The sequence below is a fragment of the Vidua chalybeata genome, chromosome 7 (genome assembly GCF_026979565.1).
Source record: "Vidua chalybeata isolate OUT-0048 chromosome 7, bVidCha1 merged haplotype, whole genome shotgun sequence".
In the NCBI taxonomy this organism is placed as follows: domain Eukaryota; kingdom Metazoa; phylum Chordata; class Aves; order Passeriformes; family Viduidae; genus Vidua; species Vidua chalybeata.
The window spans coordinates 2,987,481-3,006,592 of NC_071536.1; the positions used below are offsets into that span (position 1 = coordinate 2,987,481).

Here is a 19,112-nt window from a genome sequence, read left to right on the forward strand (position 1 = left end):
CTGTGGTTGCTTTTAGCTCTTTCTCTTCTGTAACTCTTGATCAAGAAGTCTTAAGCATAAGCTGAGAGGAGAATCATGCTGGAAGAGAGTGCTAAAAGAGAGTGGAGCAGAGCTGGAGCCCTAGGAGAGGGGAATGTGAAGATACATTGGAATCTTATTAGTTCAACAACAGTATAGTTGGGCCAAGGTCTGGGAAGCAGCAGACTTACCCTGGGTCCAGGGACACCCTGCTCTCCTCTGATGCCTGGTGTGCCAACCTGGCCAGGGGGACCCTGTGTGGGAAGAAAAGAGAGGCTGTCAGCACACGTGGGCAGAAACACGCCGAGATCCAAGGGGAAACAAATGCTGCAGTGTCTGAGGGATGCTTTGCAGACACGTCACACCTTGGCTGACGTGATCACAGTGGGACAGCCAGGTCACAGCACACCCAAAAATACCCAAATCCCAACAGTCTTTGTGGGTGAGACTTTTTGGGGAAGTGGCTGTGATGAAGTAATGCCACACCATCATGAGGCAAGGGCTTTCCTCTGCTGTGAGCTCACTGACCTGTGGCCCTCGCATGCCTTGCTCTCCAGCTGGCCCTGGCTGACCAGGCGAGCCCTTGGTGCCCTGGAAGTATAAAACAGCACAGTGCAGGTTAGCATGAGAGGACGTGGTCAGCACCATGGGAAGGGAAAGGGGACATCAGGGTATCCACAGCTGCACAAAGAGCAGGGAAGAATGGATTTTTTTTGTTTTTTTGTTTTTTTCCAAGATGTGGTGATAGCAGACAATAAGCACAGTGACTGCCCCATTGCAGGGGGCAATTTGCCTCCTGCAATTGATAGCCATCAACCATCATGCCTTGGCCCTGTTACACTGCTCCAGCAGCACATGGGGACAAAACATCCAACCAGGGAATGCTGTGGGAGACAGGCAGGCACGTGGACAGCTGGTTCTGCACCAAGGAGCACACAGGGAGATGAGCCTGAGGAGGAGGAGGAGGAGTTGGGAAATTTGGAGGAGAGAGGAGGCAGAGGGGAACAAGAAAAGCCTGCGTGTGCCTTCTCTTGGCAAATCCCTCTGGGTGCTGAGGCTGCCTGGCCCGTGGTATGGCAGGAGCCCCATGTGTTGTCCCATCACCACCTACCTTTACTCCTATAGGCCCCCTTCGTCCTGCCATGCCCTGCAAATGAAGGAACAATGAGGTTTGTTGATCTAATATGTAAGCACACCTTTCTCTATTGCTTTCAGATAAATGCTTCTTATCAGTGCTTCTTATAGTCCGAAAATTACATTTGGCTGTTTTAAACTGCTGGGGGGAAAGGGAAATCCAGATGGTCAGATCTCTTAAATCAGACTTGGGCATGTTTTTTCCCTCCTCACATCCCCCACGTAGGTGAGCTGCTCCCTCATGCATGTCAGGAGTGTGTCACCATCCCTGGGACAGGAGGGACAAGCAGCAGGGAACACATCCCAGCTCAAGCTCCATTTTTGCCTTTCCAAAAGCAGCAGCCAAATGCAGATGCATATCATGGAATCACAGATTGGTTTGGATTGGAAGGGACCTTCAAGACCATCTAATTCCAACCTCCTGCCATGGGCAAGGACACCTTCCACTAGACCAGGTTGTTCCAAGAACCATCCAACCTGGCCTGATATATAAATCATGTGTAACTCCACTAATCTGAGCACTGAGTTACTTGCATGGGAATAAATTTGACTTTTAAAGTCTCTACAACAAGCCAGGAAGGCATGAGGAATCTTCCTTCTGAGAGTTTTGTTCTTTTTTTGGGGGTGGCTTATTAGGTTTTGTAGTTGAATTCCTGATGTCTGTGAAACAAAATACATGGAAAGGAAGGAGGGGAAAAGTTATGGTCAATCTAAGCTTGGGCCTTGCTGACTGGAGGTCTGGCAACTCACCCTCCTCCCCACTTCACCGTCTTGGCCCTCCAGCCCTGCCGGTCCAGGATCTCCCTAAGGGAAAAACAAAACACAAGTGAGAGCCCTGAGATGAGCAGGCACTGGGAAAACACATTCAGTTCTCAAAAAATGGCTCCTTTCATGCTTCAACACAAGTTAATAGTCCTGCCTTTGGTGGGAATCCTTCTAACAACTCACAGAGACTTTCCATCAAGTTTCTGAGCCAGCGGAGGTCAACATTCCTATTCTTTGGGAAATGCCTTCTGAGAATTTAAGACACATTTTTTTATTGTGAGCTGATGTGAAAACAGATGGGGTTTGAAATTTTCTAAGGAGCTTGTGGGGCTTTTTTCCTTGCAAAGGTGAATCAGGAGGTTTAGATTTGGTGTCATCTAATCAGTTATCTGCTTTTGTATATGACCCATGAGACCATACAAAGGTAATTTCCAAGTACAAAGTTCTTTTCAGAGGCAATATCCCAAAAATGCATTGTAAAATAATAGTAATTTTTTTTAAGGTGCATTTTAGACAAAACATCTTCTAAACTGACATCTTCCCAGAGAAAGTTTTGGTTGCAAACCAACAACATTTTCTAGTGGAAAAAAATATTCCATCTGACAAGGCACGATGAGTTTAAGGAACTTGCATCTTTTTGGCAGTATCCTTTTTTCTCCCTTTCTCTGGCCCATTCTGTTGTAAAAACCAAAAAAACAACACAAGACAACAAAGAAATTTTACCATTGGTCCAATTTCACCCTTTTGTCCTCTGGGGCCCCGTTGAGTATTATCAGCTCCTGAATCTCCCTGAAAGCAACAGAGCAATGAGAAACACCTGTGGAAGTGGGACATGAAAATCAAATTTCATAAACTGAGAGAGTTCTCTGCTAGAGCTGAGAACCAACTTTTCTTTTTTTTTTCCTTTTGTGACTGAAATAGATGAAGTATTGCTGCTGTTTTCAGACAGACACAGCTTTTCAACTGAGAAGTAATACCGAAGAAGATGAGGAAGAGGAATTTACTACGGTGAAGCAGTGATTGATGGTTTGGTGTAACATGGTATCCATGTGTCACTTCTGAGTCCTCGCCACTGTGAAACAGCATTTAATAAGCCAGAGCCACCCTCTCTGATGACCCCAGGATCAGTGGAAAGTGGGTGGAAAATCAAGAAGATGCCTTAGCAGTATTTACCGGATCTCCACGGAGCCCACGGTCGCCTCGTTCCCCTCGTTCACCCTTAACTCCCTTATCTCCCTGAGGGAAGAGATGGAGAGTTAGGAAGAGCAGCTCTTGCTTCTTGAAAGCATCTCTGCCCAGCCCTCAGCCCTGAGGGGAGCATGATGGCTTTCCACCCTCCCTTGGCTCAAGTCCACCTCTACAGCATCATTTATCCCTACTGTAAAAGAGATTAGAGCCTACCCTCCTGCCAGAATATCCCTTCTCTCCAGAGGAGCCAGGCAAGCCCTTGTCTCCCTAAAAAAAAAAAAAAAAAGAAAACTATTTTAGAATATTTGCCACTTCCAAGGTGCTTTTTAGATACTTCACTGAAGCATCAAGCCATTAAGAGAAAAACTATTAAAATTACTGACCTCTTCTCCATCAATGCCATCCAGACCCATTTCTCCCAGTTCACCCTGTGGAAGGGAGGCAAGGGACAAATGCTCACTGAGAGGGAGGGGGAATGAGGAGGGGGATATTGATGTGCCACACACTCACGCTCACTGCTGTGCCATGAGGAAATAGCTCCCTACCTTCTCTCCTGGGAATCCCCGAGAACCCTAAGGAGATAGAAAAGAGAGTTACTCCACTTTTGTCCAGCTCACTGCCATAGGAAGCAGTGGAGAAGAAGGGCTGGGCTTGGTGGCAGACACAGAACCACAACCAGGAGAGGACTTCCCCTAATTTCTCTTATGTCAATGTTTGTCTTCAGCTGCCTCCCCAGCACTTGTGCCAAGATAAAATATGTGGGGCATGGGGATTAATCCAGCTGATCCAATAATATATCTCACTCCTTGCCACAACTCTTCCTTCTGACTGACTGACAAACTGACTTTAGTTTCTCCCTGCACCCATTTTTATGTTAATCCAGAGCCACTCCTAGTGCCTTTGTCCAAGGCTGAACAGATTTTTAACAAGACTCAGTATCTCAGCTAATGGGCTTGGTTCATGCATTCCTCTTCTCCCTGCCAGAGGATCATGTGGTGAGAGCAAATGGTAGGAAACATCCCCTTAATTTCACTACTTCCCATAAACATTATATGTTTCACCACCTTTTCTGGCTTGGGGTGCAGCTGCTGTCCTGGACCATTAGCTCAAGGTTCCCCTTTAAAGCCTCAGCCATGGCTCACTTGTCTCCCTCTTCCCCAGCAGCAGAGTTCCACCCACTCACTGTCCCAGCCCTGTGCCAAGACACGCACATCCATCTCTTCCCAAATCTTCCCCCCAGAGCCAGACTGCAGAAGATAGATCATCCTTGTCTGTGGATTGAGCCTGGGTCTCTGGGCTGCATTTTTGCTCTTCATAGCAACACCAAAGCCACAACAGCCTCTGAAAGCCCTGGTGCCTGGCCAGGTGGACACAACCACTCAAGGGCACGTGGCAGAGGTTGTGTGAGCTCCTGAAGCAGCAGGAATTACCCCTGGGGGACTCCCACCCACTGCACTCTGGGTCTGCTCTGTGCAGGCTTGTCCCACACGTACCTTTGTTCCTCTGTGCCCGGGACATCCCTGGAAACCTTGTGTCCCATTCACACCCGGTGGTCCACGCTCACCCTGGTGCATAGAGGGGAAAAACAACAGTCAGGAGTTGCCTGCTAAGCCTTTTTCTGTGGCTGTCTGTCACAGGAGGTGGCTTGGAGGCACAGGAGCAGCAGGTTTTGCCTGGCAACTCTTGCCCACAACCTTCCTCACGTAGAGACCAACTGCAAGTCTTCATCATTGAGAGAGAAACATCCTTCCCAGTCCCTCAGCTGTGAAAGAGCTTTGTGAAACTTCTCTTTCAAAACTAAAATGACAAGAAGAAGCCCTCAGAGTTCTGCATAGATGTCTAATCCCATCCTGACCTTCAAGCCCCAGGAAAACATTGCCCGGTGGGCGATGTCTCACAGCAAACTTTGGCCCCTGCCTGCGCTGTTGGAAAAGCCATGAGCACCGTCAGCCCCTTGGCCTCGGCTTCAGCCCTTGGGAGTGATGCATGGAGGGATGTTTATTCCAGGGCTGACGTGGGAGTCATGCAGAGTTTGGATGAAGAGTGTTAGTAAGAATTCACGGGATTCACATTGTCTGCCGTGTGAGGGATAGGAACGTCACTCTTGGTTCCGCTTTTGGACTAACTCAAATCTTTCAGCTGCAGGTGGTATGGATAACTTTGGCATAGGCTGCAGATTTGATGAAGTTGATTGAGGATTTTATTTGCCTTAGGGAACAGCACAGAGATGGGTGACATTAAATAATGGGAGTTATTCCCCCATCACCCTTCTCCAGCTCTCCAGAAGCTCCCTACTGACTTTCTCTCGGGAGAAGCTGGGACCAACAACTCAGCATGTCAGGTGTGGGAAAGTCAGAGTTCTGCTGTCTCTTCTAACCCACATCCACATTCCCAGCAGAAAAAAACTTGGAGGCTTTTCATTTAGTGGAAACACCTCCAAACACTTGACTGTGGTGAGGTCCCCATTTGAACAGGGGCAGTCACTCACCGCTCCTCCTTCATCACCAGGGTAGCCTCCGTAGCCAAGATCTCCTGTGACACCCTAGAAGACAACAAACAAAATTGTGAATTTCCTTCATAGTTCTGTGATTGATATTCAAGGTTTTCTTAGGTAAGCACAAAGCAGCTGCTTGGTCATATGCATTAATGAGAGATACAATCTCCTTTTGATGTCCCTAAATTGTTTCACAGGACGTTTCACCCTGTCTTTCCAGACATTTGTCCCTGCTCTCTTGGATGTTTTGCAGCATTGAGGCTGTGGTGAAAGGGAAGAAGAGCCCTCAATTGCTCTGCATGTCCCAGGGTCAGTTCTCAAATGGAGGAGTAAATGAAGCTGACCTCCCAATTAACAGCATCCACTGCAACTACAGGACCTGCACGTCACCACCAGGCTCCCGTGCACAGGGACCCTTCATCCCCAGATGAAGTGACCTACCTTTGGTCCTATAGGGCCAGGCACACCTCTGTCCCCTCTCTGTCCTGAGCACTTGCAGGGGACCTTGCAGCACGTCCTCTCTGCGATGTTGTCCTGCAGGAAAAATGGGAAGTGAAAGCATTAGAAACCTGCCAGAGCCCCAACACCTGATTTTGGACACCAGAGGGAAGGGTTTAATCAGAAACTGCGTGGGGCAGAATTCACTGAGTGCATGTAATAGGACATCAGTCCCCAGAGCTCTCTTCTGTCACTGAAGAGAGAAATCTCATCATCAAAGGAAAAAATTCCAGTCTGTGGAGCAGGCCACGAGAAGTCACAGCTCACCAGCAACCCGCAGGCTGAGAACAGTTTGCAAGCACACAGTAAAGGGGAAAAAAAAAACGTTAAAAAGAATGATATGGACTCAGAGAAACCACAGCTTGGTTTTACATCATCCAGCAGAAAGAAGAGGGAAAAAAATCACTTTCTTTGCCAAGTACATTGCTGGCTGCAAACATTTCCTGCCAGCTTCGCACATTCACATTTTGGAAGGATTTTCCTAGGCTGAATTACCTGGGGAGGGGATGAGGACCAACTCTTATCCCAAAACCCAGGGCTCACTAACAAATGGTGGCTGCACTTTGATTTGTGGGGAAGGGCCCAGTAAGGTTACCACAGGGACCAGTGGTTAAACCCAATCTTATTAAATCTATTGGAAAAGGAGCTCAGTCATGCTGGTAGCAGCTGAGAAGTTGGGAGGAACTAGACACACAGAGGTTGACAGCAAACTAACTCAACACTCGAGAGGGATTCTGCATTGGGAGTAAAGTAAATCTATGAAGAAGAAAGAATCATGGAATGGGTTAGGTTGGAAGGGACTTAAAGGGTAACGCCTTCACTTGTAAAAGCATGTCTAAAATACAGGCAGTGCATGAGATCAGGGAAAGAAACCTCGAAAGCAACGCTTCTACAAGAGGTTTAGCACTGACCAGGCACGACAGGGCATTACTGTAAGGTTAAAAAAACCAACAGTGTAAACACAGGCAGAGGGCGGGGTTTTGGCACTGCAGCTTTTGATGGCATCTTATCCTGTCCCATTTGACCTAAAGCCTCAGCTGGAGTAGGGTTTCTTCAGGAGTGGGAAGAGACCGTGATCTGCTCTGAACTTTGTTTGCTGTGGCATCTGTGAAAAGAGCTGACGTGAGGCAGGGAGGGGAGAGGAGCAGAGCCAAGAGGGTGTAATCCAGCCACGGCTCAGCCCCGCAGGAGATCCAGCCGTGGGCTTTCCTCCAGCATTACAAGGCAGCACTGCCTGTGCCAAGTTACTTACGAGCTGCTCTGCCAGCTCAAAATCCAAGTCCAGCAGATTAACTCTGAGTGGTCTGTTGTAGGTGAACCCACGGCCAAACTCCAGCTGCATCACTCTGTCAAAGTTGGTCACTCGGTCCAGCCCGACGAAGATGAGAGCGTTGACTCCTGGCAGGGAGAAGCAGAAGGGGATTTGTGATGGGGAGAGGTGCTCTGGAGGGCCTACACACCCTCCCCTGTGATAACACATGGTTATGCACATCTTTGATTGCAAACAGAGCCTTTTCAATAGAGAACAAGGATTTTCAGACACATCCAGTGTAAGCTGCCCACATGCTTAGGTGGCAGCAGGCAGCTAAACATCACAGGAAGGCAGTGAAGAACAGCAAGTTCATGTAGAACTCACAAAATCCTTAGCCCATACTATCAAAAGCAGATGAATTTAGGAGAAATGGTGGTAAGATGGGCTACATGTTAACATGGACTATAATCACTGCCTGGAAGAGCAAAAAAAATACCTTCTGAGTGTAAAGTAGACGAAGCAGCCTCCAGCTGATTTATTGGCTCATCTACACCATCAGTAAAATGGATTATGACCTGGGAGAGAAGCAAATTTCCATCAGGACCCAGAGTATTTCAGGTGTGAATCACAATCAATATGCAACCTGAAGGGCCTTTCTCCAATGCTTCATCTGAGAGAACGTGAGGGGACTTCTACACTTTTTCCAGGCCATGAAGCTCTGCATTCCTGTGCCAGGTTCCTGTACGTTCCTGTTGCTGTACATCATGCAGGTGTTGCTAGAGCACAACACAGGAAATATCTGGAGAGCGATAATTTGCAGCTAAGCAGTGATTGTGGGAACTGGCTGCAGTGATGCTCATCAATTGTCAGGACAGGACCACGACAACGCAGGCAGAGTGCGGCAAACAAGTAGGGCTTAAGTGACTAAATTTATGGTCAATAAATTCAATTAATTTTTTTTTTTTAATTATTATGAATTTACAGTTTCTTTACCAACCAAAGGACATCAGAAGTCAGCTTTGCTGGCCAATACCACCCCAGAGGCCTTGGCCCTGACTCACCTTGGTGCTGCCAGCGGGCGAGGATCGGAATTTGCTCAGGTAGGACCTCAGTGTGTCCGCCCTGAGGTAATAGGGCCCGCGGGTCCGCATGTCCAGGAACCTCTCCAAGAGCTCGGGCCGGTACTCAGAGAAGTCCAGCCCCTCCACGGGTCCCCCCTGGGCCTGGGCCATGATGGCCACCCTGACGTTGGGTGCCTGGTTGCCAGTGCAGCTGATCTTCTGCATCTGCGTTATCCTGTTCAGCACGGACTCCACTCTCGACTCCAGGCCTCGCTGGGAACTGAAGATGTTTTGTCCGGGCCCAACATCACTGACATCGAAGCCAATTATCACGTCTAAGTCACAGTCTGAGAGGGGAATGAAGAAAGAGAGAAGAGCATCATGGAGCAATGCAATGATTGGTTTTCAAGTAATGGCTTTTCTAATTACCTCTTTTAGTAGTTAATGAGGGCACTGCATCAAGAACTGACACCACTTGCCGCACAAGTGCCTTCTGTTTCCTTTCACCATAGCAGTGATAACCTGGGAAAACTTGCGTTTTATTAATTTACTTTTTTTTAATTTTAGCATTGGAACAAGCTGCCTAAACCAAGTCCAAGAGAAATTTGCATTTTCATCAGGCAGCTAAGACTGCTTCTCTCTCTCCAGCACATGAAAACCTGTCAGTACTTGTACAGTGTGCACCTTCTGCTTGTGCTGGAAGTGATGCTCAGAGAATCACAGGGAGGTGTTTGAATTTTCTTTGATATTAGCCACACTGCCTGGTTAATATCTTATCCACTCTTGGGATAACTTAATACCACCAACAGGGGTTTGCTTTTCCCAGCACTCAGTTTTTCTTCTCAGCTGGAGCTGCTGCTCAGCTCAGGGCTGTTGTGCCTCTCTTTCCACTTCTCCAGAGGTTTAGGAGACGCCTCTGCTCAAAGTCAGAGGGCTGAGCCGTGATCAGCCGTGCTGGGAGTAGGACTGGCTGTAATGTAGTAAGTAAAACCAGCTGCTGGGAGTCTGATCCGACAGCAATACCAGCTCACTTACTCACCACAATTCCCCTGCTTGGCTTCTGAAGTAGCCAAATCATGGGATTCCTTCTTAAGGCAATTTTACCTTAAACTACAACCACTCGTGCTCTGGTTTTTTTCCTCGTATACCTGTCATGAGATCAGGTGGGCATCCAGGATGATCTGACAAGGGAAATTCTGGTTTTCCCCTCCATTGTCTAAAGGGGTTACAAGAGAGCTGGGACATAGGCTCTGGACAAGATCTTGGAGTGACAGCAGGGGGGATGGCTTCCCACTGCCAGAGGGTAGGGTTAGATGGGATATTGGGAAGAAATTCTTCCCTGTGAGGGTGGTGAGGCCCTAGCAGAGGTTGCCCAGAGAAGCTGTGGCTGCCCCATCCCTGGAAGTGTTCGAGGCCAGGTTGGACGGGGCTTGAAGCAATCTGGGAGAGTGGGAGGTGTTTCATGGCAGGGAAGTTGGAACAAGATGGTTTTTGGGGTGCCCTCCCACTCAAACTATACTAGAATTCTGTGATTCTGTGATTTCCTGCATACCATGCATGCCTGAATGGCCAAAAATTTCAATTATATTGTAATAGACACAGGGAGGGGAAACAACAGCCATCACTTTTCATTTTGGCAGGAAACAAGTTGGTCTGTCAAGATAATACTGGTATCATGTCCCTGTGAGAAAGTCCAAAGTGGGATTTAGTCCAAAGGCTAAATGTGGTGGTAGGAGACCAATGATTTAGTGTTGAAATGAGTTCCACCACGATGGCACCTCTGTGGTGATGTTACTCCAGTCATTCACAGGCTGAAGGCCATAGACAGGCAACTCTTGTACCAAAAGTTTGCAGCCTCCATCAGACTCCTGGAGGAGAAATGAGCCCATCCTGCACCTCAGGCCATAGGCAAAGCACAACAGTAGGACAGACAAGTCCACCAAAACACACTGGGCATTAAAAGCCACCCCTGAGAATGACCTGAGAACATCATGAAGGGATTGTCCTTACCTCTTGTCACATCTGTTGGTGCTGGGCACAATCTCTCCTCCATGGCAGCTTCCAGCGTGACCAGGACCTGCTCATTCAGCTCTGACAGCTCCTGGGCTGTGGATGCCCTGAAACTCATGGCGCTCTCACTGGCCAGCAGGCTGACTTCCTTCAGGTCAATGTTCTTCACGCCGACTGCGAACACCTTGACGCCTTTCTGCGTGATTTCCAAGGAGGCCCTAGGCCCATCATCCGTAGACCTCCCACCCGTGACGATGAAGGCGATCTGAGGCACCCTCTGGTCAATCCTGCTGCCGGCCTCCTTCACAAAGTGTCTTTCCTGGATGTGCTTGATGGCCGCGCCGGTGTTCGCCACTCGCCCGCCTTTGTAGATGACTTTGTTGATAGCATCTAAAATCTGAGCTTTGGTGGAGTGGTCCTTGAGGAAAAACTCATCAGTGACATCCGAGTTGTACTGGGCCAGTCCTACCTGGATAGAGTCGCCATCCCTGTAAATGGCATCCACCACGGAGTAGACAAACTGGAGAACTTCTTGGAAGTTATCTCTCCCCAGATTGATGGAGCCATCCAGCAAAAACACAATGTCGGCCTGCTTTTTACCTCCTGAAAAGATTACAAAGAAAATACAGTTGTTAGTAATTGTTTGCAGCATCTGTAACATTTAAGCCTCTCAGGGCTTTGTGAAGTAGCATTTTGCAAATGAAATTTCTCTCTCCTCTCTACCACTTTAATTTCATTGACCCTTGGCGGGATTTTACATCCATACAAGACAATTTTCGTATAACACTTCATACAGCATTACTTCTGATAGGCACCCTCATCTCCTTTCAGATTTAATTATATTCTTTCCTAACTCAACAACTTCAAAGAGTTCTTTTAATCAATGCAGCTAAAGGTTTGGGAATCAAAAGGTGTTATTACAGCATCATTTTCACTTTATACAAATACAATCTATACTCTGTTCAGAAAAGTCTCCAGGATGAATAGCAGCCTTACCAGGTGGGAATGGTCCAGGTGAGTCTGTTGTAGGTATGGGGAGCTCATCAAGAATGTTCTGCACCCTCTTTTCTAAGGTTGAGAGTCCCGTGAAGTCCTGTACCACAAGCACGCGCCCAGGATCATTGGTAATGACCTGCAGCTGATCCCTGTCCACATTCCTGGCTCCAACACCCAGAGGTTTGATGCTTGTGGAAGTGATCACTCTGGCAGGTCTGTCCACATCATCCTGGGACCGGTCTCCAAGGATGACGACCAGGTGTTGGGGCACTCCATCTTCTATCCTGCTCCCCGCTGACTTGATGAAGTAGTTCTTCACCACAAAGTCCAGGGCTTTGCCAGCATTCAGGGGGGATCCACCTCTAAGCCTCAAGCGGCGGATGGCTTCCAGGACGGCATTTTTGGACTTGTGGGTCTTCAAGTAGAACTCGGGGAACACACCATTGCTGAACTGCACCACCCCAATCCGCACTTTGTTCGGCCCCACTTCCAGCTGCTGGACAATTCTGCTGATGAAATCCCGAATATGAGCAAGCCCATCCGGCCGAACGCTGTCAGAGCTGTCAATGAGGAAGACTATGTCCTTTTCATCTCCAGAAACATCTGCAGGGAAGCGAGAAGAGAGGAAATTATTGGCATGCCAAGCCTTTGCTTAAGCTTTGCTGGAGGATTTCTGTGCTATCTGCTGTCATGTGAGGTAGAACCACGTGGCATATTTTGGCCAACTTGAGGCATGATGCTTCAGGGAGTCTCTCCAAAAGGGCCTGTGTGCAAGTGGGAATGTGTGTCTGCCTAGTGTTTGAGGCATGCATTACTCAGAGCCTTATCTGTTTCATTCATCAATACTCTTCTCTGGATTTGTCAAAGTTTCCACCTTTATTTTGCCCCAGATTTATGCCTGTTTCCTAGAAAGCTTCTAAGTGGGAATAGACAATTGTATACATTGTGTATTTGAATTGAAATTGACCCAAATAGGTGTCATGTTTAGGTACTTGACTTGAAAATCATAGGTTATAATGTTTTAGGTACTTGGGTAGAATTGCCATCTGTCTAAAGCTTTCCTTCTAAAATTGTATATGTGCTACGACTTTGTTTTTAACTAAGGAAAATCTTGACTTAAAGAGGAGGTCTTTTGGGCAACATTTGTTTGAGTAGCAGCCCAGAGAGAGCCAGTGCCTCACCTACGGGGGGTTGCACATCTCCCAGCAGCCGCCTGATTTGGTCCACAGTCAGGGTTTCAATTGGAGTCAGCAGCTTCTGCTCGAGGCTGGGCAGCTCCTGGAAGCTGGAGACTTGGAATACATATTCGGGACTAAGGGAAATCTGTATCATCTCTTCAGTATCCACGTTCTTTGCTATCATCATAGGTGCCACCCCCACTTGCTTGACTTGGAGGGATGGATACTCCAAGTCATCGTCGGACTTGCGGGAGGAGAGGATGACCAAGAACTGCGGGACGCCCTCCTCTATGCGGCTCCCGGAGGGCCGGGTGAAGATGGTCTTGGCCACGAACTCCAGGGCCTCCCCCACGTTCACCAGCTGGCCACCTTTGGAGCGCAGCTGCCTCACGGCGTTCTGCACCTCGTCCTTGGTGGAGTGGGTGTTGAGCAGGAACTCCACGTGGGGATGCTCGCTGAACTGGACCACCGAAATCCTGGTGGTGTCGATGCCCACGTCCAGGTTGTTCACGATCCTCCCGATGAGGTCACGGACGAGGTAGAACTCCTGGGCGGCGTAGCGGGAGCCGTCAACCAGGAACACGACGTCCCTCTTCACACCCGCTGCAGGAGAGAAGGCATTGGTCAGAAGAAGCACCAGGAATTGCTTATGGAGAGCAGCTAAGCTCATCATCTACACCACTGACCCATGCCTCTGGCCATGGGGATGGTACTTCTTTGTCTCCCTGCCTGGGATAACTCCTGGGAGCCCCAGCAGGAAGCTCTGGGTTCAACCCAGAGACACAACCAGTCTGCTAGGTACATCCCAGGGGGTGCAAGAACAGCAAATTCTAGAGCAAAGGAAGCAAGAGGGACCAACGGGACACCTGGAACAGTAATTCCTTGTGAGATCTCCACCCAAGAAAATGTAGCCTGGTGGTAGTCCTTACTCAGGGCGGGTTGCTTTACACTCAGAAACACCACCCTTTCTTTGGCTTTGCCTTCTAGGAAAGATTCTATCTTATTATTCTCTCAGCTTCTGCCTTTCCAGGATGATTTTTTGATTCCTAATAAAGTGTTTTCTGCAGTGGTAATTCAGGTAATTCGGAGCCTGAATTATCGCAGAATATCACACTGATAAATGGAGATGGAGGGAAGTGGTCTAGCTTAGAAGGGAATGAACAGGGTAGGACAGTGAATTTCTAAGGAACTGATACGGGCTGGATACTCTTCATCCAAGGCATATGCTGGCTGGATTTCATTCCCAGGGAGACCAGAAATATAAGATCTGATCCTTCTCCTGATGCCCACTTCCAATTTCCCTTTCCTCGGTGAATGAGGGAGGCAAAAGTAGGAAAAATCAGCATGTCTTATATTTAGCAGAAAGCTGACCTTGATTTGTAGTAGTGTGAAGGTGTCCCTGTAGCATCTAAATGACACAATTTCCATTCCAGAAGGAACAGCATGGACTTAAAATCCATCCACTTAAAATAAGATTAAGGCAATAGCATTCACTTTGTGGGTCTTCCATGTGGATACGGCATGGACCACCTCGAGGGGCTGGGCTTAAAGGTGGCTCAGTTTAATTGCACAGCTCCTACCAACCCTGAGTGCACCAACAGGGGGACCACGACAGACTTGGAGTCTTAGCCGTGACCATCTTTGCTTTTCTCAGTTTGTGTTGCAGCCATGATGCTACTAAACATCATATTTTGCCACTGGCTCTCGGTGCAGACACAAACATCTTCTCACCTGGGCTGGGTGATGTAAAAACCAGGTCAGGGGCAAGAGATTCTATCTCTTGCTTGGTCAGCCGGATGACTCTGTTGGAGACGACCTGCTGCACCGAGTCCAGCTGGCTGAAGTCGGGCACAGAGATAGCAAAATCTGGGAGGAAGGAAATGGTCTGCAGCTCTGTGAGGTCGGCGTTTCCGATCCCAATGCCGAAGGGCACCGTGCCACTCGTCTTCAGGACCACTGAGGGCCTCCTGACATCGTCCTGGGACCGGTCAGCAGTCAGCAGGATCAGGAACTGCGGGACGCCCTCCGCTATCCTGCTGCCGCTTGACACCGTGAACACGTTCTTGATGAGATAGTCGAGGGCTGCCCCCGTGTTCAGAGGAGACCCTCCCATGAGCTTCAGCTGCTGGATGGCGCTGACGAGATCTGCTTTGTCCTCGTGGGTGTCCAGCAAGAACTCGGGCTGTATGGTGTTGCTGTACTGTGCGACAGCCACACGCACCTTGTCACGGCCAATGTCCAGGCTCTCGACAACTCTTTGGACAAACGTCTTCAGGAGAGGGAAACCTCTTCTGACACCATCTGAGCCATCGATCAGAAACACCACATCCTTCTTCTCACCTCTCTCAACTACTGTTTGAGACAAGTAAGGGAAGGGGGGGGCGGAAAGTGAGATTCTCTTTTGCAGTGGTTAATATTCTCCTCATACATTGAACCAAAGGAGAACAAAGCTCGGGGAGGGGAAGGCGAGGTGTCAGGAAAGGTGGTTCGGTTCCTTTGCCACTGGATGCAATCCCTGGTGAGGGGGCAGATGGGTGGAAGCTGGTGGAAACTGGAGTGCAGTGCACTCCATGCCTTACCCACCGAGTCATAGAATCATAGACCCATAGGAAATAGGGCACCAAGGGACTTCTGGGTGCCACCTGCTACCTGAGGCTGGGAGAAGCCAAAGCTCCCAAGGGGCATGGGAAGGTGGCGTGCGGCTTTGCAGCATGCAACAAGAGCCTGGGATCTTTTGTTGGCAATAAACAATGAGTTTCTGGATGAAATGGCATATGGGGAGTGCTCACAGGGAGATGGTGAAGAGAGGGAGAGAAAAGCTTTTCTGGTGCATTACTGAACTTAGAAATAAATACTTCTGAAAAGAAATTAAGAAATTTCTGGAGAGGACATTCAGCTAAAAATGCTGAAAGGCTCTTCTAAAATGCTAGATACTGGTCCTTGTTTTTTTTTCTTCTTCACTATCTTCAGGAAGAAAAAAACCATGCTAATTGTGACCAAACTATTCTTCTCAAAAAAAAAAAAAGTCAAACAAAAACCACAAAGAAACAAACAAACAAATCTCAAAATCAATACCATGAAGTGTCAAAGATCAGAGAACTTTGACCTGTTATGCTATTGACCAACAGAATTGCAAAGCTTTGGCTGGGCCAAGCAGAAAACATCACTGCCTCTCAAACACAGCAACTGCTGGATGACATCCCAAAAAGTACTCTTGGCTTGTTTAGAGCAAGGTTGAGTGGGACAAGCAGGAGCATGATCTGCCCCTCTGGAGAAAATATTAATTATCTCCTTACGAATGCTTAGTTATATAAAGAGTAAACAAGGGCAGTTGAATTCTTAATGCAGACTTCAGATCAAATTTATTTCTTAAGAGGATTGTTGGAAACATGGTGGGTTAATGCATAGGAGAGGAATATTAATATAGGTGGGAAGAGGGAGCAGACATTGCCTGGTGTATCCCAGTTTCATATACTTCCTCTAAAGTTCAGGAACAATGGAAAAGTCCTATTAAAAATCCCTGTGTAGCAGATAAAGAAGAAAAAAAATATGGTTGCTCCTATGGAATGGATGTCTTTTAGCCAAGAATACTAGGGAAACTGGGTGGGTGCTGCTGTCCCTGAGCAAATAGCACAATTATTAATAGTCCTTGGTGGTCAAAGGAATTCCAAATGGTCTGGACAAGACAGAAATGGTTTTAAAAGGGAGGATGGAATTCAAGAGCACTGCTTGCACAAGTCTTGGTTGAGACAGAAGCTGCACAAATATGGGAAGGGTCATGAATCTGCATGGAAAGGATGGGGTAAGAGATGACCAGGGGATGCCGTTGTGACGCTCTGGTCATTTGGAGCAGGCTGATGCTGGGGAGGCAAGAGTGAAAAGGTAGAAGAAAACCTACAAGACCTACAAGGAAGGATTGAATGAGCTGGGTACACAGCTGGTGACACAACAACTGAGACAAGACCTATATATCAAGCCTAAAGTAGATGAAAAAGCTGCAGAAAAATCTAAAATCTTTTCATCTATCTAAAGTAGATGAAGTCTTCTGCATCTCCTTCAACCTGAGGAGGACACAGATGCCAGCTTGTTCCTGAATTTTCATCTTTTCATCTACTTTAGATAGACTTCAGCTGTGACTAGGGAGACAGAAGGGTGACATGAAGGGTAAGTGTTGTCTGATAAAAGCAACTGCACAGATTGGCTATGGAATCTGGGAAGTCTCCCTCAAAGGGTTTCCAGAAGAGATCAGATCAATGTCATCTAGTTCTGGGCAAAGCGATCCTGCTGAGGGACAAGGGTGTGTAGCAGATGGCACCCTGAGATTCCTTCCAGCCCTATTTCTTTTTTATGTTTCTATGGTTCTAAGTCCATCTGCCCCTTTATGGAGAGAAGAGATGGATGTTATTACACTTTTCCTTGTTTCCACCTCCTCTTGGGAGACGAGCTAATGCTCCAATTAGGGCTGCCTCAGGAAATCACACAGCTGGACATGCATAATTTCCAGTACTGCGGTGTGAATTTGTTGCTGTGGCCATGTAATTCTTTTAAAGACCTTTTAAAAATTATTCTTCAATTAATCCATCTCATCTACTGAGCTTGAATGGTAACTGAGTCAAGAGCATCTGATTTATTGGTGTGTATGTAGAAAATGTAGAAACTGCCATCATATCCTGGAAGAGATAACAGAGCAAGAGTGAATCCAGTGTGCTGGAATCCACTCCTCCAGAAGAGGGAAGATGGAAAGAGAAATTGAGACAAGCCGGTATTTGCTTCTTTTAGCTCTTGCCCAGCATTGCACATCAATTAATGCAACATCTCTGGGGCAACAATGTCCTGTTATTTCAGGTTTGTCCCATATTTTACACACTGGAAACAGCGCCAGCAGCAGCTCTTGCTGCTGAACAAAGGCATTTTCCCCATTTATCATCAAAATTTGGTTTGGCACTTAATGCTTTGCCAGATCAGAGTGTGCGCAGAGAAAACTCCAAGTACAACAGCAGTTTCTACACAATCTTTTTAAACATCATCAGACCCAGATGCTCCAGTTACCAACTGAGTGGGGCATGTAAGTCGTGTCTTTCAGCCTCTTGGGAACCCCGAGGCTCCCTGTACCTGTTGGCTGAAGCTGGACTCTTCTCAGCAGGTTGACTATGTTTGGCTGAAGCTCTGCAATCCGTTGGAGGGATTCGACGTTCAGAAGGAATTCCGGGGCATAAACAATCCTTTCCAGCTCTACGGGGTCAGCATTTTTGGCTTTGATACCAAAGGTTACAACTCCAGCATGCTTCAGAACATCTGATGGCTCCACCACATCATCAGTTGATCTCCCAGCAACAAGGAGGATCAAAAACTGAGGAACTCCTTCTTCGATCCTGCTTCCAGCTTCCTTCACAAACAGCCTTCTTATAGCCTCATCAAGTGCAGCTCCAATGTTCAGTTGCTTCCCAGTTTTTAACCTCATCCTTTTCACTTTGGCAAGCATATCTTGCTTGGAGGAGTATTCGGCAAAGTCAAATTCGACTTGGATGGTGTCACTGAACTGAGCTACAGCGACTCGCGTGGCATCGGAACCCACGTTCAGGTCAGAAATGACTTTGTGTACAAAATCCCGGACGGCAGGAAAGCTGCCCAAGAGGTTGGCTGAGCCATCAATCAGGAATAAAACATCTTTCTTGCTTTCTAGAATAAATTCACAAATGAAAAGAGGGAGGGAAAAAAAGAAATGAAAGCATTTTTCTTCTCATACGTCATCCTAGAAAATTGTCTGCAAGTTAGCTGGGTTTCAATCCTTCAATATTCTCATTTACCAAAGTATTCAAAGTCTGCAGAGCTATACAGCACCTGAGGAAGAAGGGGAAGCAAGGACATGTCTATCCTGAGACTCAATAAATTTGGGCACCAGACGGAAATATCGTATATTGTATCACATCAGATCACATCATGAATTGGCTGGTTCAATGATGTTTTAGGTCTAGCAATATGTTGACAATACAGACATGAAGTAAAGCAGCAGTGGAGGGTTGGTTGGGGATTGTTTTTCCTATTTAAAGGCTCAGTAGACAACAAATAGATAGTTCATGCACATGTACACAAAGCGTTTTCTGGATCTTATCTCACTTGCATCACAAGGAGCATCTAAATCCATAAAGCCTTTCACCTGTTTCAGTTTGATGCCCTTTTGATCTCATTGAATACCCAAGGCAAACCCAATCCTCTTGCACCTTCATATTAATCTTAAACCGTCTCTTTTCCATACTAACTCATCCCAGTTGTTCCTATGGACACATAGCCACAATAATGTCTTCCTGGACACATAGCCACAATAATGGAATTCATGAGAAAATACCTGTTTAAAAAGAGTTAGACTTGCCAAAAGCCTTTGCATTTAATATTGGAGGATAACTTTGAATTTCTGGAGTCAAATCCAGCCTCTGTGACAGCCTGAGGACACCTCTGACCAAGTGGCTCTGGGGATGGATTTGACCACCTGTTCCTGGCTGGACCTCTGCTCCTGTGTG

The 19,112-nt window shown here is 47.3% G+C and overlaps 1 protein-coding gene across 10 annotated transcripts in view; it reads right to left on the reverse strand.

Annotated features, from left to right (window-relative positions):
• Positions 1-19,112, reverse strand: part of COL6A3 (collagen type VI alpha 3 chain) — a 58,315-nt gene that overhangs the window by 16,573 nt on the left and 22,630 nt on the right. For 8 of the 10 annotated variants that reach the window (XM_053947374.1, XM_053947371.1, XM_053947370.1 and 5 more), the window contains 20 exons: positions 17,707-18,273; positions 14,326-14,946; positions 12,598-13,197; positions 11,417-12,019; positions 10,421-11,023; positions 8,411-8,757; positions 7,846-7,924; positions 7,350-7,495; positions 6,041-6,133; positions 5,594-5,647; positions 4,599-4,670; positions 3,651-3,677; positions 3,489-3,533; positions 3,319-3,372; positions 3,091-3,153; positions 2,641-2,706; positions 1,903-1,956; positions 1,130-1,165; positions 547-609; positions 210-272 (listed from right to left, as the gene is read on the reverse strand). In XM_053947374.1, the coding sequence (XP_053803349.1) occupies positions 210-272; positions 547-609; positions 1,130-1,165; positions 1,903-1,956; positions 2,641-2,706; positions 3,091-3,153; positions 3,319-3,372; positions 3,489-3,533; positions 3,651-3,677; positions 4,599-4,670; positions 5,594-5,647; positions 6,041-6,133; positions 7,350-7,495; positions 7,846-7,924; positions 8,411-8,757; positions 10,421-11,023; positions 11,417-12,019; positions 12,598-13,197; positions 14,326-14,946; positions 17,707-18,273 (4,256 nt within the window). The remainder of the gene's footprint in view (positions 1-209; positions 273-546; positions 610-1,129; positions 1,166-1,902; positions 1,957-2,640; positions 2,707-3,090; positions 3,154-3,318; positions 3,373-3,488; positions 3,534-3,650; positions 3,678-4,598; positions 4,671-5,593; positions 5,648-6,040; positions 6,134-7,349; positions 7,496-7,845; positions 7,925-8,410; positions 8,758-10,420; positions 11,024-11,416; positions 12,020-12,597; positions 13,198-14,325; positions 14,947-17,706; positions 18,274-19,112) is intronic. The other 2 variants (XM_053947367.1, XM_053947373.1) reach the window with 2 other exon arrangements.